The sequence below is a fragment of the Carassius gibelio genome, chromosome B10 (assembly GCF_023724105.1).
Source record: "Carassius gibelio isolate Cgi1373 ecotype wild population from Czech Republic chromosome B10, carGib1.2-hapl.c, whole genome shotgun sequence".
Lineage (NCBI taxonomy): Eukaryota > Metazoa > Chordata > Actinopteri > Cypriniformes > Cyprinidae > Carassius > Carassius gibelio.
Window position 1 is genome coordinate 6,124,367 of NC_068405.1, and position 24,005 is coordinate 6,148,371.

The following is a 24,005-nucleotide window of genomic DNA, read 5'->3' on the forward strand; positions in this document are numbered from 1 at the left end:
ATGGGATTGACTTGGAGATAACTTAGGGGACTTGGAGGGGACTTTGATGACTGAACAATGACTATGAAGACTCAGAGATGACTTTGGATCAACTTGACGATGGATCAGCCTGCCCATCTACTCCATAGGGTTAATGGTAAACAACCTGGGCTTGTTGTTCTCGACAGAGGCTTAAATCCAAGGCTCGGCTTGAGCTCTGACTTCAACCCCCCATTGCAGTACTAAAAAGAGAGAGAATAATTGAAATAGAGGAGGAGGAGGTGAGGTGATAGGATGCCATAAGTATTGTTGCTGGGATGGTGCAATGACTGCTGCTTATGTAGGCTGCAGGCTCTTAATAGCCGTGTTTCCACTATCGAGCTAAGACCGGGCGTGCTAGTGCGTGCCAGGGCCAGTCGCGTTTCCACTGTCACTTCCGGGGCTTGATCGTGCCTCGCCGGGGCTTCCTCGGGGCCAACGGCCAGGGTTTTTTGGCCCGACGAAAACCTTGGGCCAAAGCGGGCCAGCTGGGGCTAGAGGAGGGGTTATGAACAAAGGCGGAGTTTCTCTGTGTCTAGAGAGCGTCAGCGCGGACCATTTCAGAAAGATAACAGCTTTAACAACAGCATTAAAGACGTTTTAAAATAAGTTGAGCTCAAAACTCACTCTTAGTTAGCAGCAAGTGTTTGAGATAACTTGATCCGATGTGGATTATAATCACTAAACAAGGCAGAAATATTTATAAGCGATGTAAAAGACTATGCACGGTAAACATTAACGTTACACAATAAACATGTTAAATATGACAGCTTGGATAAAACATACGTCAGCTTCTTATTCTCTATCAAAATTGTGTATTTATTAAGCAACATTTTATCTGTCGTCTCGTTTCAAGAGTTAAAATATAATAATGATTTTTGTTCGGGAGCTTTTATAAAAATATTGAGTCTGCACTGCGGATCATTTCAGAAAGATAAGAGCTGTACACCAGCATTAAACACTTTTTAAAATAAGTCGAGCTCAAAACTCTCTTTCAGTCAGAGTTTGTATTTATTAAGTAACTTATATAATCTGTCACAAGCCTCGTCTCGAGAGTTTAGCTCACGTTGCCTATCATAAAAGAATATAGCCTAATAATGTTTTTTGTTAGGGAGCTTTTAAAAAAAATAGAGATATTATCATTCATTCTAAATATGACGGCTACTGTGCCTAATAAACAGAAACAGACTCAACTGAATAAGCAGGCTATTTTAAGCGTTAAAAATAAATAAATAAAATAGAAATAAGTGTATTTATGTGTGATTAATTTTGAGTCCTGATAAATTAAAACAATATGATCAATGTATCACTTATTCTATGTTTAAAACATGGATGCTTTTGAATTAGAATATATAACAAAGCATGCAAACAAACGGCCGCTTTTATCATGTTCGTTTTGTGATCGCACATGTTCCAGTGACTTATTTCTTAGTTTTCTGATAACTTCTCTTTGATGGTGAAATGATGAGGTTGCATGACGTTGTTCTGAGAGGCGTGTAAAGGGTGTGTTTTAGTGACGTGCAGCGGTGCTTCAAGCTCCACTGTGGAAACCCTGCGCTTCTGGCCTCGGTGCTACTGGCCCGGGGCTATGAGCCTCGCCCGGCCCGCTTTAAGCCCTGGCTCCCACTGGCCCGAAAGTGGAAATGCGGCTATTGATGATTGACAGGACTGAATGATTAGGCTCCTCACAAACCTATGTTTGGAACTTCATCTCATGAGACTTGGAGTTGACTTTGGGGGCCAGACATTGATTGGCCAGAGTGGATCGGTGGAGTACTATGAAGACTCAGAGATGATTTTAGATTGAACTGGAGATGACTTGGGTAACTTCTAAGATCTCAGTGTAATGTAAACGCAATCCAGCCATCTTCTCTGCATTCACAGGTCGACATCAAGAAAACCCCCACCCCCTCTCTCCATCTTCCTTGTGTGGAGCACTAGTAAGAATCCTACACTTATCTTAGATTTGTAAAGTGTCCCGCGACTGAAAATGTTTTTCCGAAAGACAACCCACTACTTCAGCTTGATTTTGCACCAGGCCAATTCTCTGCAGACTTATTTAAACATTGCATGAGAAAGAAAGATCCAATCGGTTATCCAGACAGAAAAGTCAGCTGATGTTGCCAAGTGTAAAGTCGCCGTGTTCTGATTGAGTGATGATCCGATCTGCTCGATTGTATCGTGGTGGTCGCATGTTAATGCCAAGTGTAAACACAGCCTTAGAAGACTTAGATCACTTGGCTCGACTTGGAGCAAGGATAAGTGGTGAGGAGAATGCCTGGAGCTTCTGGTTTCCTTGTGCATGTGTTTGTGTGTGTGTGAGTGAGTGAGTGATGTCACACGGTGGTAAGTGTTTTCATTCTGCGGAAGTATGCTTGTTTGGATAGTGCAAGTACATTCACAGACCTGCTTATGGTTTACTTGACTATGCTTGTTCAGTGCCTGTTAAACAAAGACAAACAGAAATGTAGAGAATAGGTCGGGTCAAAGGTTAAATGCAAGGCAGAATCATCTGAACATATCCAAATAATGACATACAGTACCATGATTTAATGTTACTAAGAGGTAGGTCTATGTATATATGTATATATATGTATATATATATTTTATAGTTTATAAAAGTTTTACACGTCACAGTCTGGATGTCATATACAGAGCAAATTCAGGGCTTTTCAGAGATACCAAATGTTTGGAAGTTTCATCATGACCACTCCCTCTTCCTGGACTTTAAAAACAGCTGACATTAATTTAGTGATCAAATTCAACACCCTTATGGAAATATGATAATATTTTGTAATGAGCATTTGACTCATTTATATATATATATATATATATATATATATATATATATATATATATATATATATATATATATATATATATATATATATATAATAATTAATATTTTTTTTTTTTTCTTTTTTTTTCGCCATAAATCATCATCTCAAATGTCATGGGGTTTCAAATCAAAATGTGACTTGTTACAAAACAGGAAATCAATTTCATATGTGTCCACTGTGGAGGACACCAGGACTTAAAGCATGTTTATTAGGCATTTAGTGAGACACACCAAGTGAATAGGGAAAGAAATGATATATCAATATTAATATGAAGTATTCAGTATTATGATGAGAATTACAGACAATTATTGCTCTCGTTATTGCGCTTCTTGTTTGTATATACATTATACATCGTGTTCTAAAGTATCATTTAAGTGACATATGAACAGGATTTCGGTACAATAAAGAGTCCGATCTTTATTTGTGCTGTTTTTCACATCATGTCAGGTAACTGGTATCAATCTCAGACTGGTATGGTCAATAGTTTGCTAGATCTTCTTAGGTAAATGGAAACCCTACTTAAAGAGGTTGTTCCACATTATAAAGCAAGTCACAGTTCTCATGAAATATGGCGAGGAAGAAAGATCTTTCTGAAGAATTAAAGTATGAAACAATGCAATGTCTTGCAAAAAGCATCAATACAAACAATATTTTGCAAAATGCAAATAGAGATTATTGAACCATCAAAAGATTTATGAGCGACTTGCAGCACAGAAGATCTTGGTCAGGTGAAGATGTATTAAGGAAAGTTTAGGTCAGTTAATGAACTCCACATATTTTGCAGAAGTCATTTTGACACTTTAAATGACCTTACATCTCACTTCCTAATATTCCAACCCAAATCATCACCCAGCCTCCTAGCTGGTGTTTCAGATTCATTTGAATAGGATGGCCATTCATCAACTATTAGAAATGCATATATCTGGACCATCCTTTGTACTTAAGCATTTGTAAGTGAATAAAACTATTTAGAAATCTTCATGTGTTTCTACAGCCACTGAGCAGGTTTCTCTTTCCGAGGTTTAGTTAGCAGTGACTGAAACACAGCTTTAACACAACTGTCCGTCTGCATGGAGAGGATCTTGAGACTCCAGTAGCTTCAAACACCTTTTTTTACAGCTGCCATAACAATACAGTTCATTTGTTTGAGAGAAACTTTCCTTAATGCATCTTCACCTGACCAAGATCTTATGTACAAGTCACTCACAAATCTTATGATGGTTCAGTAATCTGTATTTGCTTTTAGCAAAATAGTGTTTGTTTTGATGCCTTTTGCAAGACATTGCATTGTTTCATACTTTCATTCTTCAGAAAGATCTTTCTTCCTCGCCATATTTCATGAGAACTGTGACTTGCTTAATAATGTGGAACAACCTCTTTAAGCAGAGTTTCCATTTACCTAAGAAGACCTGGCAAACTATTGACCAAATCAGTCTGAGATTGACAGTAACCTGACATGATGTGAAAAACATTTAACAGGAATTAAGTCCTGGTGTCCTCTACAGAGTACATAGCATAACATATGGATAAAATATAAGTTTTCAAAAAAAAAAAAAAAAAAAAAAAAAAAAGCAATGTAATGACATTAAAAAAAACTAATATAATATAATATATGGATTTTTTTTCTGAGAAATCACGTGCATGTTAAGGTAGTTCACTCGCTGATTATAAACTTTACTCAGAGAGGCGACAATATGTTTTCAATTATAGTGCACGCCACACCGGAGCGCGCCTGCAGTGCGTGTGCGTGTGAGTGTGTGACGTCACGTCCCTCACACATCTCTCTATCCTCCCTGTGTCTCTCTGCGAGAGTGTGGTCTCAGTGCTGCGGTTGTTCTCTGTGTAGCGGGACAGAGGTGAATTATTCCAGCTCGCATCCGTGCAACTGCGAAAGAAATAAAATGAATATTTCAAACAGCCGTGGACTAAACCTTGCTAAACTACAATCGAGCCATCTGTCCTAACTACAAGCGCTAGAAGTGTTTTAGAGCTTTTATCTTACGTTTTGAGGAGTTACGAGTGAGATTTGGAATAACTTTATTGGATTTCACTATCACTTCTGCAAGTAAGTATCTAAAGTCAAGGTTTAATATCTGAAAATGGTAAATGAGATATGCATTTTTTTTCATGTTGTTAAGCTTTTAATGTGATGTAACCCACATAAATATGTAATATCAGCAGATCATGCACATTTCTGATCTCAGAGACAGTAACGCGTGGCAGTGTCCGATAGAAGAGGCAAAGCAACAGAAAAAAGCATCATAATTCATTTCTAGCTTCTAATTGATGTAGTTTCCCCCTTATGAATTCAGTTATGCATAAATTAGAGGATATAAAACAGACTCTTTCAAGGTTTGTCATTTTGGGTGTATGCATAGGTGCCACCCTGTTCCCAAAAGGTGTCAAACTTCAGTGTTTGCCCCAATTTACACTAACACCTCCCCTTCCACATAGACTAAACTCTCACAAGAAGATGATAAAGTGTACCTAACAAAAGGGGGATTGTTTCATACTGTGCCGTGGCACTGCTGTAACAACCCGTTCTGGTGTGTTGTAAATTCAGATTGATAGCAGTCAAACATTCCTGGCCCTTCTGGTCAGCTCCCAAAAAAATAATGTATTCCAAACCAGGACAGAAGCAGATCAATGCACAGCAATCATCTTCTTAAAGTCTTCTGACTGTGCTGTAAGCAGTGTGTAAGGAGAAGCTGTGTTTGGTCCTGGTCTGAGTCCGCTGTGGAGGATGAAACTGAAAATCATCTCAAGGGCAAAATTTATTTTCATTTCATTCGACTGAGTCATGACGTGGTCACCCTGTTACGAAGTTGTAGTACGATTGCAAATGAAACCACAGTTATGCTGCATGATGACTGATATACAGTATAACAGAAGCTTTATAATAAAATGTATTTTATAGATTGTATTATTATTATTATTGAAGTTATTTGAACTTCTTTAGAAGTCAAAAGGTTGAGCACACTTTGATTTATTTTTATGAATTTTTTAGTCTATTTTGTGCTTTTGTAAAATCTAGGTAGACTTAACAACTTTAGTGCCAAGGTTTTCACTCGAGACAGAGACACGAAATGTGTTCAGTGGCCTTCAGTTTGCTGCAGTGGCGCTCTCTAAATAAATAGGTGGAATGGGCATGGCTGGGAGGTCCCGTGACTCCATCCAGTGCGTGGTGGTGCTCTATTGTGTGCTATTTTAATGGCCACCCAGTCAGCAGTATAAATATGACACACTATTTTGATATATGTGATCTTTTGAGGTGTGCGTTTCGTTGCTTTGAATCTGTGAGGAGATGCAGACGTCAAAACAGTTTAGCTCAGCTTCAGCATGAGGTTCGTTGATTTGTAAACTGTGTATTATCTTCGTAGGATGATGATTTGTTGTTGTGTTGGTGTCACGCTGTTATCTTGAGATTGTTTTATTTCCTCCCTGGAGTTTACGGCGCCTAGTCTGGTTAGCTTCAAAGAGAAACTCACAGTGTGAATTGTGGTAGGCTCTTGCAACTTTGTGATGACTTGCTTAGTTGTAGTAGTAGGGTGTATCACACAAAAATATGTCCAACTTGTACTGTTTACGGCCCAAATTGGGAAGGAAAAAGCCCATAGAGTTTGTGTTTTCATATTTTTTATTTTTTTTTGTCGTGAAAATTGAAAAATGAAAGCACATTCTTTCATTACAATGTGTTTAACATGTTCTGATGTTATTTCATAAATAAATGAATACATTTTCAATAGTGATTCTTTTTACTGCAATACAGCATTTTTAACAATTTTCAAGAATAAATAAATAAATACATACATACATAAGAAATGCAATGTTTTTTGTGTGTCTTTTTTATTATATTTTATTATATTTTATTTATTTATTTATTTCTCTCTTTTTTTACATTTTAAATCCAATTTGTACTGCATACAACCCAAAATAAAATAAAAAATACATACATACGTACATATATACATACATAAACAGAACATATTATATATATATATATATATATATATATATATATATATATATATATATATATATATATATATATATATAATTTTTTTTTGGGGGGGGGGTTACATTATTAAATTAATTTCAGAAATGTTAAACATTTTCTAACAAACAAACAAAAAAAACCAAACAAATAAGTAAATACTGTTATGCATTTTTTAAATCAGCATAATTTTGCAGTAGTGAAATACATGACGTATTAAGTCAATGTAATAAAAATATTTATTTTTATATAAATTTATATTATAGTAATAAAAAAATCCATATTGTGTTAGAGAATAATGAGGGAAGAGGGCATGTTTATATTTTTATGTAAATTATGGCTACTGTAGGTATCAACAACTCTCTCTTTATATATTTACTGTATGTTTATATGTGTGTGTTTGTGTGTGTGTGTGTGTGTGTGTGTGTGTGTGCATAAAGGTTTGTTCAACCTTATTTTGGAAATATGACCTGGTTTTGACTGGTGTCAAGGGGTTTAGGTTTTTTTTTTTTTTTTTTTTAAATTAAAATATGTACATTATGTCACACATGGCATAAAGTCTATATAAGATGTTAAGTTAAAACATAGGGGTTTAAAGTGTGCAACCCATATGCATTTCTGAACACACCCATACACAACTGTGAGCACAACAGGCTTCATGGAAAAGAGGGAAACGTGGGTTTAATAGTTCAGACGAGTGCATGAAATCACCGTTTGGCTTCTTCCTCAAGTTTTCTTACATTGATGTCATTGAATACTCATCTGCCATCACTTTAAAATAACACATCAATTTCATCTTAAGAGATCACATCCATTTTCATAGTGATGTATGTCCGGCCTCTTGTTCCTAGCGTGTGTATATACATGAACTATTTGGTTAGCCCACTCAAAGCCTCTTCATATTAAAAAATATTGGCCTAATTGTTACTGCCATGTTGAAATGTGCTCAGTTATGAATAACTAATTTAACTTCATAGACAGCCTAATAACATTACTTTCAAGTCAGGTCTGAAGTTGGGTGTTTGGTAGAACAGTGAATAACACAGGAAATCTCTCATCTCTTGCTGTTGTTTGGGGTGTGGGGTATCAAGAGAGTTTAGTTTAGTCCCACTTGTAATATCATTAAGAATGAAAACCGAGTAAACAATTTGGAAATCGAAGGGTGAATCAGATAAAAGAACCACGTCATGTGAGCTAAAAGTAACTGGAGTACAATAACAAATGCAGCTGCTGAGGTGAATCACTAAGTTGATTTAGCAGTAGGTGTCAGCGATAAAATGTCTTGTATTACTTTTTATCAACATAATAAAACTCAACCAAACCAGTCTATGCCAGGACTGCAGCGTAAAGTTTGACTAACTAGAAGTTAACCAGGTTTTTAATCAGTCTTACTTTTTAAATCCAAATTAGAGAGTGTGTGTGCATTCAAGTGATGTATGTGTGTGTGTGTGTGAGGGTGAGAGAGGAGGAATTTAGTCCACATTAGACTTATAAAAACCTATTTACTTTAAAAAAATAAATAAAGAAAAAGAAAAAGAGAGACCTGACTATTGAAAGGGGTTCTTTATTAAACCATAAAAATTGCAATTTTATAGTGTTATGGCAAGCTTTCACATCAGTGTTTTGGTAAGGGACAGCATGCTGGGACAGTTGCACCAAAATGTGACAGCTGTGATAAAACTTGTTAAAGGGGGGGTGAAATGCTCGTTTTCACTCAATATCCTGTTAATCTTGAGTACATATAGAGTAGTACTGCATCCTTCATAAATCCAAAAAGTCTTTAGTTTTATTATATTCATAAGAGAAAGATAGTCTGTAGCGATTTTTCCGACTGGAGGCGTGACGTGTGGGCGGAGCTAAAGAATCACGAGCGCGATTAGGCTTTTGCGTTTGGAAGATGTGACATTACGAATGAGGGAAAACCCATCATTCCAAAACAAACCATGGCTAACAGTCAGATTCAGCCGTTTATTTATGATCCAGAATCAGATCCAGAGGCTGAAACTGAACGTGAGCAGCAGCAGCAACGACTCGCTCCGAGCGGGGCTCAAACCCGGGTCTCTGGCATGGGAGGGGACGCACTAACAAGGAGGCAGAGATATTTTAAGCAGTTTTACTCACCGCCTGCGGTTCCAACACACGATCGTGACCCTTTTTCCTTGGGATTGCATCATCCTTAAGAAATAAGCGATACGCAAATCCGTCGTCAAACTGGGCCTTGTGAACAAGCATCTTCGAAATGCAGGGAACAAACAAAAACACTTGCACAACTCCGTTGATGCTCTGTAAAAATAAACTCCATCCACTGGTCCCTTAATGCTGTTTTTTTTTTTTGTAATCTGTGCAGGGTTGTCTTGCCCTGGCAACCAAAAATACACTTCTTTTGTGACATTTCTCGACGCTCTCGCTCTGATCAGTGAAGTCTGTTGTGCTCTCAGTGCTCTGCTATACGGGAGCGCGCTCTTCCGGCAGACGTGCCCGTAGGACCCATATAAGTAAATTCCGCTCCATCTAACGTCACACAGAGCCATACTCGAAAAAAACTTTCCGAAACTTGTGACAAACCGGAAGGAGTATTTTGGGAACAAAAAACTCCTTCAAATGTACAACTTAATTTTTGAAACTTTGTCCATGTTTAGCATGGGAATCCAACTCTTTAACAGTGTAAAAAACTCAGTATGCATGAAATAGCATTCCACCCCCCCTTTTAACTTATAACTTAATATATGTAACATCCCTATTAGGAGTTCAATATTATTTATTTATTTGTAGAAGGATGGTCACATGTGGCTGATTTCTTCCAAGAATGATGAGGACTAATTGAGCATGTGCAGTTTAAATATAATCACTTATTCCTGATTGAAGAAATAAGCTCCAGTATGTTACCACTGTCCCTCACTGCAACCGTCCCCACTCTCCCCTAATGCATATTTGGTACATTTCTCATGCAAACCATTATATGGCTTCATACAACTACAATATATTATACAATATGTAAGCAATATGGACAACTTTTATGATACTTTATGCTGCTTTTTTGGCCTGAAAGCCCCAAAATCCATTACAGGGTTATCATTTACTAAAAATATAAACATCCATCTCACATTCATTTAGATTTTTAAAAGTAGTCTTGTCAATCAAAAAAAAATTTCTTGTCCTTTTTAAGTAAGATAGAAAGTCATGTTGGTTTCGGATTTGGCTGGATATATGAATATTTCTGGATGAATTATTGCTTTAATAGAGACAGATGGATATTTAACAGGATTGGCTCTGAATATCGCAAACATATAGCCTTAAAACTGAACCCCTGTGACCCAATTTATATCGGAGGGCTGCCATTTGGAAACCACTTGTATGTATCTAAAGACCGTGTACAGTGAAGGATAATCTGGAGAAATGAGTAGGAAGCCTAGACCCCAGAGTAATGGAAAAAACCTGTTAAATCATCTTTTATCCTGTTTGCTTCATCCAACTGAGATTGCCAACTTTTAAACACTGGGTTTCATAATGACTTGAGCAGCCATCTTGTGGGATTCATTAGGTCTGATGATTGTTTTGTAAGAAACTTCCAAGGAATATGAGAGCACCAGGTGCAAACACTTTTCTACCGTGACATGTTCAGGAAGATAGTGCCACCATGCACTGCTAAACATATTCTAGGAGGGGTTTGATTCACCAGACTGGCGTAAAACAATTTCCATGTCCAAAACTTAAAATGATTGAACCATGAAGAGCCAAATGTAGATTTCATCTTCTTGACTTTTTCTTGAGAACTGCAGGACTATATGCTTGAGTTGTGTGGTACCACACACAGTTCAATGCTTGCCAAAGACATTTCCATAGACGTGTGATCATTAAGGCAGTGTAGGTCAATTCATGATGTGTTTAGTTTCTCTGTGTTCCAAAAAATTATGTTATCATATATAGTTGCATATGCTCATTGTTGTGAATGAGGCCCAGAACCACAGTATCATCTGCAAATTTGATTATAGATGTGGAGCTGTGGGAAGACACACAGTCATGTGTGTAGACAGAGTATAGCAGGGGACTCAGGACACAGCCCTGTGGGGCTCCTACATTCAAGGTGATGGAGCTGGAGGTGTACTGGCATAGTTTCACCACTTGAGGTCTGCCGGTGAGGAAATCAAGAATCCAGTTGCAGAGTGAAGAATTCAGGCCGAGGTCTATGAGTTTAGAAGCTATCTTTAAGGGGACTATAGTATTAAAAGCTGAGCTATAGTCAATAAATAGCAGCCTTACGTAGTCCCTGTTATTGCTGTCAATGTGGGTTTTAGAAGTAGCAGCAGAAATGGAATAATGGAGCTTTTTCCTTTTTGTATAAAACATATGTTGAAGACCAGACAATAGTGGTTCTGATTTTGCCAGACTTGCCAGTATGATGGGTCTCCACAAAAGGATGTGAAAAGCAAACAAGGATGTAACAATAAAGAGTTAAGAAGAAACATTTGTGTAGGACATCCACAGCTCTTCCTTGCCCATGTGGAACTGTCTCTACAGACCCAGAGAATACAGTTTTTTGGCATGCCAAATACGCTCTATTTATGTGGTTTCAAAAGGGCCTTCTCTGGATTGGAGCCCTGCTGGGCTTCATCTTTGTGGCATAGCGTGCCATCAGACTAACCAACTCCATGCCCTCGATTGTGTTGTGGAGTGCTGCCACCAAGAGATTTTACTTTGTTATTGCTATAGTCCAGAGGTGTCCAGTCCTGTTCTCTGAGGACCACCTTCATGCAGAGTTTAGCCCCATCCTGCTCCAACACACTTTCTTTGGAGTCTGAAGACCTTGATTAGCTGGTTCAGATGAGTTTAATTAGGGTTAAGGCTAAACTCTGCAGGACGTTGGTTGTCCAGGAGCAAGGTTGGACGCCACTGCTTGGCACATGGGAGATACTCCAAGATACGTTTTTTTAAGAAACCGATATGCTGACGGTAAATTTAAACAGCAGTATACTTTTAGCGAACATCTGTGAACAGCTCTCCAGTGTGTCCATGTTTTTAATTGGTGTGACCTCAACAGACTGAACAGGAGAAATGTACCAGTGAAAGAAGGTGGAGCCCCAGAGCCACACCTACCTATTAGATAATCGCCACAAACCAATGGTAGTCTGAAGGTGTTTACAAGCCAGAATGAACTTTTCTAGAAACCTTAAAACTCCCAAAATGAACTCCAAATGAACTTTGTTTTGGACTGATTTGAAATGCTGCCACACCAGTTTGTCCGTCCGTTTCGCCTGAAGTATATCGGGGGTTTTATGCTGAAGAACAGCTCTCCAGTTGCAGTTGTCTATGCTTCAAACTAGACCTTATAGTGGTTCATTTTCCATTTCCATTTTTGCTGACTTCTGAACAACTGTTGTAAGGGTACTACATAATAAATGACCATTTAGCAAGTTGGTTGGCTCCAGGTTTAAGTACGTTAAGCCAGTTAGTGCAAGACAGGTAATATTTTCCCATTTTCCCTTTCATGTATTCTAGAGTTAGATTCAAGGCCACCTAACATCAAGTGCCGAACTGTCACCTAAAGCCAATAATGGAAAACCAGGCAGTCACACTGCCCAGAGTTCTCAGCAAACTTCAAAACCATTTCTCAGCAGTCCATTGGCACATTTGTGGTTTAGAGAAAATAACTTACTTTAGTTTAGTTTAATCTAGTCTAGTTTAGTTTATAAATATATATTGTTTTTTTTTTTTGGGGGGGGGGGGGGGATCTGTGGCCTAACTGTAGCCAACTTGTGTTTTGGGACTGAAGATGCTTCCAAAGAACCAAAGCTGGTTGTCGGTGGTGGTGATAGATCAGTAAACACATTCAACAGAGCAGGTCCATACTGCTTTTGTGTCATTTATGCAGTCCATCTGTAATTTTGTAGTCTCTGCCTGAGGCTGTGTGTAATCATTGTGATACTTAAATACATTTGAAATCAATTATTGTAACTTTTACACGAGTCACTTTACAGAAAGGGTCTTTGTTTTTATAGGCTAATGCTGTCATAGAATGCCCTTTAAGTGTGCTCTGAAATATGATACCATTAGCACATCTGCAACCAGGTCCAAGTTGAACCTGAGGTCCAAGTCCATGGCAGGAGGACATGCCAAAACAGGTCCTGTGACACTTGTTTTCGAACAGGATTTAGCATCAAAGAGCAAGCAAGGTTGTAATGTTCAGACATAACTTCCTCTAGAAACCCAGCATGTCTAACAGGGTAATATTTTGTAGTTGATGTAGAATTATGGTTTCTTTTAAATGTGTAATGGAAATTGACGTAATTCTATCTGAATTTCAGTCAATGTAGCCTATGGGACGTTATTATTATTATTATTATTATTATTATTTTTAACTGTATATTTAATGCCGAATGACCCTCAAAGTTTGTGAACATGAATTCACCACTACTTTACCAGGGTTCTTCATTCTTCCTGGATTATTAACTAGAGCCCGACCGATATGGATTTTTGGGGGCCGATGCCGATGCCGATAATAACTCAAAAAGAGCCGATTTATAAGCCGATATTTTGATTTTGAAAATAAACTGGATATTAGACCCATTTCCTATAAGCTGCACTTACATAACATTCAATGGCAAAATATCTGCCTGTTCTATGTATGTGGGCTGTATAAACCATTTTCCAGAAGGGATTTATGTAAAAAAAAGCCTTAGATTACGGTCTCAATCACTAAACAATTGCACATCAAAAGTATATATTTTTTAACGATCAAAAAACAGTCTGATTTTAAACATTTAACACTTTTACTTTCTTCCAGTTGAAGCTGATTTTAACAGTCTGTGTGTGTTTTGTAAATAAATTATAATACTAAAGTTAAAGTTAAAGTATTTGCAGAAGTAGTCCCACACTTTTGCTGCTACATCATTCACCTTTTTCAGCCATCTGTAGGGCAGAAAGAGAGACATAGAAAGAATAAGCATGTGTATTAATAATATCACCATGTATCATTACTCATGTCATCATTAGAATTATAATAATAATAAACAGGGATCTCCTACATAGGCAAAAATGAGAAATATATATATATTTTTTTATTTGTCAAGCAATAGGTATTAACCTCCTTATATTTAACAATATTATTTCAACATTTTCCTGTTATGTCTGTAAAGCTGCTTTGAAACAATATGTAAGAAAAAAAAAGAAAAGAAAAAAGCGCTTGTTCAGCTCACATTTATTTACATGTCCCCTCTGATTTAATCATTTCTGACGCACCTACTGTAGTTACTGTAACTACACTATATTTGATCTCACAGACACATTCACAACGGACCCGTATATCTTCTCCTCTTCTCTTTGTGCAGTCTGAATCAAAATGGTTAACGTTAGTGCCATGAACACACCGCTGTCAATTTTGAGAAGAACCACCTTCAAACAAGTTAATAGCAAGCATTTAAGGGGCCTGCTAAAAAGGAAGCTATATTAGCGTTAGAGTAACGTAACCAGCCTGAATTCACCAAATTGTTCCCTGGGCCTGAGGGTAGCCTCTTCTTCCTTGCTTCTCTCTTAATTCTCATCAGCAGGACTAGCGCTATCGCTCGCTTCTTACAACGGGACAGATACATGTTTGCTGCTGACCGAAAAGAGGAACAACAGACTATGAAAGAGCTCCCGCTAAAAGTTTTGAAAACTCCGCCTACGCCATAGCGCAGAGCAGGGCAAATCGCGTTGTATCTGAAGGGCAACGCTAAACCCAGCGGCCAAGCGCTGTGCATACCGCGTCCTGTGTGAAAGGCCCATTACGCGGTCATTATGTGGGAAACACACCGCAATAGAATAAGCACTAAACGCTAACTTTATAGTTCGACCTCTTATTAACGTTCGCGCTCTTCCACTGATAAACATGGTATTAGCTTTGTGGCTAATCTAATATAGCAATGCATTAGCGGCTGTAAGTGATGTTACAGAATATTTAGAAGTGATAATGATAGGACCGTTAACTAGAACTACCACACCGTTTTTATATACAGTGTATGAACTAAATCTACAATCATTTCACATGACGAACAACAGACTCACCTGGGTGGCTTGGCTGATCGCTTTCTTCTTTGTGGATTTCTGGCGCTGTTGCAACTCTGGAGCTGCAGACCGCCCTCTGGTGGGCAAACTATGCAACACTCATAACATGAGTGAAGAATATGAGACTGTTTCTCATGTTTCATCGGCCGTTATAAACGCCGATGCCGATTTAAATGCAATTAGCTCATATCGGCCGATAATATCGGCCGGCCGATATATCGGTCGGGCTCTATTATTAACAGCTTGCAGATGCCTGGCTATTTACATAAATTAGCATCATTCTGCTCTGAATCAAATTGGAATATTGCCTATACACCAATGTTAACAATTTATTCTTTGTATCCATCCAGTTTTATTGCTTTTTTGACAGGATGGGTGCAGAACAATGCCAGTATTGTTTTCTTAGACAGGCAGGGGACCAATACCGAAATGGATTGAGGCTGGTACTGTTGCTCATTCCTTAACCTCATTCTCAGAAAGTTTTCCTGCACAGAATTGATATTGCATATTAATAGCATTTTATATTGTTGCTTATGATCTGGTTCAGATCTGGTGAGTCTGGTTGATTTTCTGGAAAGATGTTGGCATGAACACTCAAACTATTTCATTATTTAGATATGCTTCCAGGATCGTCATAAATCACTATTTAAATTACAGTTTTATTTGTATAGCACATTTACAACAGATACCAGGCTGACCAAAGTGCTTTACAGAAGAACAAGTATTTTAAACATACACAGAAAACAGACCGGAGAAAAATTTAAAACCACCCATTTAAAAAATTAACATCACAGTAGTCAATACACTAAGGAAAACAAATAGGTTTTTAGCAAGGACTTAAAAATAGAAAAGGAAGGGGCCATTCTAATCTCTAAAGGCTGGGTATTTCCGAGTTGTGGTCCTGCCACTGCAAATGCACACTTCCCTCTACGGTTTAGCCTAACGCGAGGGACCACCAACAAAGCCTGGTCACAGAATCATAGGCTTCTAGATGGAGTATAAAGAAGAAGAAGTTCAGATAGATAAACAGGAGCTTTGTTATGTAGGGATTTATATACAAAGAGAAGAGCATCTTAAAATCTGTTCTCTGACAGATTGGCAACCAGTGTAGGGATCTAAGAATTGAAATTATGTCTTCATGTTTACAACACTTTAAAAGAAGTATGGCTGCAGCATTTTGGACAAGCTGAAGTCGCGCAATTTGAGATTTAATATAATTTTAGACAGAAAACAAAGCTGATAGAAACTGGACCCAATAACCGAAGAAATATATCTATCAAATTTTGAATGCTGGTCAACAATAATACCTAGGTTCTGCGCCCGTGAGGATCTAAAAAAAGATAAACGTTCTAGCTCAGGGCTTATACTCTTATAGTTCACATTTGGACCGAAAACAATTACATCGTTCTTGTCCTCATTTAGGAAGAGGAAATTTTGGACTAGCCATAATTTAACCTCCTTTAAACATTGGAGAAGAGAAGTAACCGCAGTAGAGGTGTTTTTCTTGATTGGTATATAGATTTGAGTGTCATCTGCGTAGAAATGAAAAGCACAGAGGTAGCATGTAAAGAGAAAATAGAGAGGGAGCTAAAATAGAGCCTTGTGGAAGGCCACAGGACAGAGGAGCAGGGGAAGAGGAAAAATTACCCAACTTCACTAAAAACTTTCTGTCAGATAGCTATGATTGGAACCATTTTTTTAGACTTACCCAAGACTCCAATCTAGATAATAGTAAGGAATGGTCTATGGTATCAAAAGCAGCCACTAAATCTGAAAGAATAAGAACCACAGAGTCTCCAGAATCAGTGGAGAGGTAAATAAAATGTAACACTCTCAAAAGGGCGGACTAAGTGCTGTAAGCAGACTTAAAACCAGATTGAAAAACCTCATAAATACAATTACTAGTCAGAAAGTGTTGAAGTTGATTCAGCACAATTTTCTAAATAAACATGATAAAGCATGTCATTCAGTGATGGATGTATATTGAAACAACATTGGTAACAAAAAAAAAAAAAACCAGCAAAAATGGCATTATTGCATGACATTAAATATTTTAGAGGAAAGATACATTTGAAGGATCAATTGATAAATGAAATATAATTTAAGTGCGATATAATTTATATGTACTTCCTAAGCATAAGTGTTTATTATCACCAGATGTTTCCTTGAGTAACGGTCGTGCGATGTGGTTTTAGCCGTGGATACAATGTTATCAAGTGCACTCAGCCAAAGCCTTTCTGGAATTTCCTTTCCACCGTCTTTATCCATTGAGGATGGTTGCTACAATAATGCTGAAACTGTGGCTTTGAGCATTGAGAGAGGAAGTTCACAGACATTTGTGCACAAACTGCTCTTGTTCATTGGCTTTAGTTTAGAGAGATCAGAGGCCTGGGGCAATATGATAAAACACATAGACACACAATGAGAGGATCTGTCTGTCTGTATCGCAGCACTATGGACCAGTGTGTGGTGATGATAGGTTTAGAAGTACACAATAACTGTGGAAAGGTCATCCGCACTCGCTTGGCATTTGAATTCTAAACAATTGATAGCATGCTGAGCCTGAGATAGCTGAATGTGAGCTGAAATTTTATGAATGGCTAAAATAAACTGTTGTACTGAAAATGGTTCAAATGTATTTATTTATTTATTTATTTTATTGTTTTCTTTATTTATTCCTTTAATTAAAAATTACTGTTATGATTCTTTACTGATACTTGAATAGTACTCTGGATGATATTTGAAAATTGAAGTCATTTAATTCATTTTAAAAGTATAGTCAGTGGTGGACGAAGTACACAAATCAAGTACTTGAGTAAAAGTACAGATACGTATAGTAAAATATTACTCCAGTAAAAGTAAAAGTACTCCCTTTTCAATTTTACTCAAGTGAAAGTACAAAAGTACTCAATTTTTTATGTACTTAAGTAAAAAAGTACTGAAAGATAGATGTTTGACATTTTATATAGGCTACTTAAGTTTTATACTAGCACATATTTTTTTTTAAATAATCCTACTGCTCAAAATACCTGTGCCCGTATTCATAAAGATTCTAAGAATCCTCTCAGAAAACTCTTAATTTAGCTTAAAAACTTTTACGTAGGAGTCTTAGCTTAAAAGCGATTCGGGACCGATCTGAGAGCAACTCTGAGTAAGGAAAAGACAAAAACTTAGTGAGGAGGCGGGGTTGACCCCGTTGCTATGTATGACACAATCTTTTGAAGACTGTGATTGGTTGGTTGTCCAAGAAGGAAAAAAAGAGTGATTTTAAGTATAGGCTCTATTCTAATTCTCACTTTGAATTTACATGCATAATTTTTCCTATTTGACTGTTCTCTCACATACACACTCTTAGCTGTCCATCGTGTTCGATGATAACGCTTGCTCCAGGGATATGGATGGGGGTTCAGCAACCTTGCCGCTGGTGCCACTTCTCATGGGCGTAAAGTCCGATCCTTGATCCGCACACTCGACCGCAGATGGAGCAGGGGAAACCAGATACCAGGGGGGTACCAGCCGCCCGTTGGTGTCTCTTGATTCGCCTCATGGATCGTTGGTCTTGGTTGGTTTGGTGTATTTGAGAGACCGCAGCGGCACAGGTGGCCTGCCAGGCTGATCGGTCAACTGCCAGAGATGCTAGCTTCGTGAGGGGGATGTTTGCCCGCTTTAGGAGGTCCCTGGTATAGTCCTTAAAACGATGCTTTTGCCCTCCAGCGGAACATTTAGCACCCACTAGTTGACTGTAAAGGACTTGGCGGGGCAGGCGATGTTCAGGCATGCGTATGGTGTGCCCTATCCAACGCAGATGTTTTCTGGCCACAGCAGCTTCCATACAGATTGAGTTGGTGTTGCTGAGGATGACTGTATGGGGGATTCGATCTTTCCAGGACAAGCTGAGGATTTTTTGTAAGCAGCGAATATGGAAGGCCTCTAGGTGGATGATGTGCTGGCGGTATGAGGTCCATGACTCTGCCCCATAAAGAAGAGTGGAGAGACACACCGCATTGTAAACAGCAACCTTGGTACTGACCTTCAGGTTACGATTTTCAAAAACCCTGCTGCGTAGGCGTCCAAAAGATGATGAGGCTTTATTTATCCGAGTGTGTATTTCTGTGTCAAGAGAGCTGCTTAAGTGTGTATATAAATCCTTTTTTTATTTACCATGCTTGTAATTTCCTATAAGGTATTTGATTGGCCTAGAATGATAAAAATTGTTCCACTCTTTCTAATTACAGTGATTGCTGTCCTATTTAAGTGGCGGTTCGAATGTTGGTTTTAATGTATCAAACATTGAATCAAAACCAAGAATGGCGAGAAAGCCAAACTGGACAGAGGAACAGTCTTTACCGATAGCCCAGTTAGTGGATGAACACAAGGCCATTCTTAAAGGAAAATTTGGGCCGGGTGTCACAGCAAGAGACAAGAAGCAGACATAGGAGCGTATAGCACAAACTATTAACAGTTCATTCTCCCTGCCTGTGTGCACCTATAAGCCTGCTATATTCATAAATGCAGTTTTTTGAGCCTGCAAGGTGGGAATGTCCAGTGGAAACGAAATGAACTGCGACACAATAAGATGTTCTGAAAGTGCTGTAATTGTGTGATCACTCTGCTTACAGAAGGTTGTGACAGACCCAAATCATCACTATTGCATTGTTGCATTTTATTGTTGCATTTTAATATCGTAATGTAGTGATTACTTTAATTTATATATTCAATTATAAATTATTATATAATCTATACCGTCTTATTTACTCACTGTCATCCATTGTCTGCAACACATTTCTTCTTCTTCTCCTCTGCTAAAGAAACTCTTAAGCCTCTTAAAAGTCCTCGTCTGTGCTCCTAACAAGTTTGACCTTAAGACCTCTTTTAAGGGTTAAGATGCTTTCTGAATTACTTTTTTCTTTATTAGGATTTTTTCTTTAATTTTAAGAGTAAACGCCCACATTTCTAAGAATTTTCTTAGAATTTTGTCACTAGGAGCTACTTTTTGCATTAAGATTCTTCATGAATACGGGCCCAGGGATTTTTTCCAAAATAACCACTATATGGAGTAAAGATATATTTTTGTTGTTGATATGGACTACGCTGACGAGAGTAAAGTTCACTGTGAAGCTTACACTGTGATATACCTGAGAGAAAACAGAGATGACCATCTGATCTTCACCAGTAAGAACAAAGTATTTTAAAGTTTGTTGTTTTACAGAACATCACAGTAATATATGACATGATAATAAGGCCTGAAGTTAGGAAGAACATTTTAAGGAAAATATAATTATATTTTCATAATGATTTTTTCCTTCTCAAATCTTGTCTGTGGTGTAAAAACACCCCTGGCCAAACGGGGTGCATCTCTTCCCCTCTTTGATAATTACTGTAGTTACCATGTTCTGAACATCACATCATTTCTTTTGTCCCTAGATGTAAACTATATATAAATTTAAATTTAAAATATAGGTGGTTGAATAAAAATATTTGGACATTATTCATAAAAAATTACCTTAAGTTAGAACCAGCAAGCTTGTTAGCTAGACAGTTAGCATCAGCAAACAATATTTACTTATTTTCAGTACGGTTATGAATAAACATTCAAGTCTGTCTACTCGTCTAGTTAATCCAAAGAATATACATATGTATAACGTTACTGTTGATAAACAATATAAAAACAGACGTCACATAGGACATGGTAGCATTTTAATAAAACTGTTAATATTACGGCAGCGGGGAATTTGAACATGCACGAGTTATTTAATGTAATCTGTGTTAGTTTAATGTGTTTTTTTTTTTTTTTTACCTAAAACACAGAGACGCTGATTGATGTGTCTGCATCGTCTGCACTCGAGCATTTCAGTGGGCTTAAACAGATCACTTTTTACAGCGGGTTTAGTTCCCAAACAACTGACAATTTTGACCTAAATAGGATTTTCAGTTACAATAATTAATCCTAAATTTCGACATTAATAACTTACTTTTAGCAACATCAGACACACGCGCGCTCACAAGATCTCCCGGTTCTTACTGACTCGCACTAAACGGTTCATTTGAATCAGTGAGTGGTCGACTCCAGAACAGCTGCAATCGGATCATTCTAATTCGTAAATGAATCATTTGGTGCGATTCGCGATCCGATTTAAACGTTTATTTTGAAAAGACTCAGTTCGTTCATGATGAATCAGACACCGCTTCTGCGTGTCGGAGCACGTGATATATAGGGAGTAACGATATGTTTTATGAAATGTAGTGAAGTAAAAAGTAAGATTTTATGCTTTGGAATGTAGTTAAGTAAAAGTTACTCAAAATAAAACTACTCCAGTAAAGTACAGATACTTGAAAAATGTACTTAAGTACAGTAACGAAGTAAAGCTACTCCGTTACTGTCCACCACTGAGTATAGTTCACCCAAAAATATTTGATGGTTATCTGCTTACCCCCAGGGCATCCGAGATGTAGGTGACTTTGTTTTTTTCAGTGGAATACAAAATATAATTTTTAACATTAACTGTTTCAGCCTTTTAACGGAGGTGAATGGGAATCATGTCTAAAATATTCAATAAAAAAATATAAAATAAAAACATAGACAAACAAAACCCTGCAGACAGAACAGTATTTATATATTTTTTTCCTCTCATTCACACAATGTCCGAACTGTTAAAACTCTCCTGAGCGTGTTCTCAGCAGCAGGCTTGTGAAGCGTCTTTTTCTTTTTCTTGCTTTACGGCAGATTGCAGACTTATAAGTGCATTACCACCACCTATCTCTCACCTATCTCACGAGCTGCAGCGTTAATTTGGTTTTGTTTGTGTATGTGTTTTTTTTTATAGTTTTATTGTATGTTTTAGCCTTGATTCACATTCACCTCCAGTATAAGACTGACAGACTGCAACGGTTTGTGTTAAAAATCTTTGTTTGTGCTCTACTGAAGAAACAAAGTCACCTACATGCCCTTGAGTTAGGCAGATAAACATCAAATTGAAATTTTTGGGTGAACTATCTTCTTTAACTTATGGGAAAACAACAACCACTAGATTACTCAAAATATCTGCATTGGTAAATTATGATTTTTTTTTTTTTTTTTATAACGTTATCAAAATGATTCTTATGTATATATATATATAAAAAAAATGTATATATATATATATATATATATATATATATATATATATATATATATATATATATATATATATATATATATATATATATATATATACTTCCATACACATAATAAGGGTTAAATTATCTTGCAAATCCCAAATGAGGCCTATTTCCTGTGCTGGGTGTTTGGGAAGGAAGAATCTGAAAAGGCAGTCTTGCACTTCGAGTATGTGTTAAATAGTTAGTTTTGAGAGTCAGAATTTCATTCTACAGACAACCATTGTGCCTGTTTTTGTGTTTATGAAAGCTGTCCTTTTATATGTTTATTGTGCCTTTCTTGGTCAATGTTATTAGGTAACATGTTAATAAAACAGAACCAGACGGAAATTGCATGCTATAAAGTCAATATTTTATGACTTTGAAACATCTCACTGGTTTCTAGGACATACTTTGGAGCTAAATGGTAATCTGTCTTGTTGTTCACAATAGAGACATTGTCGTTACACTTTATTTTACAATCTGTACATTTACCTGTACCCATAGGGTGCTTACCAGAGAAAATATTGGATAATAGAAGGTAACTAAATGGGAAAAGATTAGGTTTTGGGGTAGATTCACATGTATTACTTAGTTATTACCCAGTTATTACATTTACTATAACAAGTGCATGCATTTATTTCAGAATAATTCAGTTATTTTGTCTATGGCTCTAAATCAACTGGCCTCCATGCATGTGCATGTGTATACTTTGTATACTGTCAAAATCAAATTACAATCCATAAATTATGCAAAACTTTAAGCCATGTGTGACTTTCATTAGACTTCATGCAATATTGAAACTCTGAAATGTTTTTTTTTTTTTTTTTTCAGAAACATAACCTTTCAGGATGGATGACGGACAATGCTACTACAATGAAACCATAGCCTTTTTTTACAATCGTAGTCAAAAGTATCTGGCCACAGAATGGAATGCCGTAAGCAAGCTAGTGATGGGACTTGGGATTACAGTATGTATTTTTATTATGCTAGCTAACTTGCTTGTGATGGTGGCAATCTACATCAACCGCCGATTTCACTTTCCAATCTATTATCTAATGGCTAACCTTGCAGCCGCTGACTTCTTTGCAGGACTTGCCTATTTCTATTTGATGTTTAACACGGGACCCAATACGAGGAGGCTAACGGTCAGCACGTGGTTGCTTCGTCAAGGCCTCATCGATACGAGCCTTACAGCCTCAGTTGCAAACTTGTTAGCTATAGCCATTGAGCGCCACATAACCGTGTTTCGCATGCAGCTCCATACCCGCATGAGCAATCGACGAGTAGTTGTAGTTATCGTCATCATCTGGACCATGTCTATCGTCATGGGAGCCATTCCTAGCGTGGGCTGGAACTGCATCTGTGCCATAGATACTTGCTCCAACATGGCTCCCCTCTACAGCAACTCCTACTTGGGCTTCTGGGTAATCTTCAACCTGGTTACCTTCGTGGTGATGGTCGTTCTGTATGCCCACATATTTATGTACGTTCGTCAGCGAACCATGAGGATGTCTCGGCACAGCTCGGGCCAACGGCGAAACCGGGACACTATGATGAGCTTGCTGAAAACGGTCGTGATTGTACTGGGTAAGTTCTGCTTTGATGATTCAATAGTAAAGTCTTTTATGCTTCAAGGGCCAGTGTCTTGAAGAGTTTAGCTCCAACTTTCGCCAGCACATTTGTCTGGATATTTACAGTAATACCAAAGAACTGGAGTAGCTGGGTCAGTTTAAGATTTTAGATAAACTATGTAGGGTATAGCGAGGCTCAGGGAGCAAAATTGACACCCCTACTCTAGCAGAGTAGTTCCCAAACTTGGTCCTGGAGCCCCCAACACTGCACTTTTTTCATGTCTTCTTAATCAAACGTACCTGATTCAGGTCATCAGGTCATTAGTAGAGACTGATGTGGGGGTGAAAGACAAAGTAACATGTTGATTGTGCAGTGTTGGGGGCTCCAGGACCAAGGTTGGGAAC

At 37.6% G+C, this 24,005-nt stretch overlaps 1 protein-coding gene across 1 annotated transcript in view; it reads left to right on the forward strand.

Moving 5' to 3' along the window:
* Positions 1-4,661: 4,661 nt before the first annotated feature.
* Positions 4,662-24,005, forward strand: part of lpar1 (lysophosphatidic acid receptor 1) — a 34,553-nt gene continuing 15,209 nt past the window's right edge. Inside the window, exons 1-2 of the mRNA XM_052567679.1 lie at positions 4,662-4,923; positions 22,861-23,616. Coding sequence (XP_052423639.1) covers positions 22,878-23,616 — 739 coding nt within the window. The 5' untranslated portion in view covers positions 4,662-4,923; positions 22,861-22,877. The remainder of the gene's footprint in view (positions 4,924-22,860; positions 23,617-24,005) is intronic.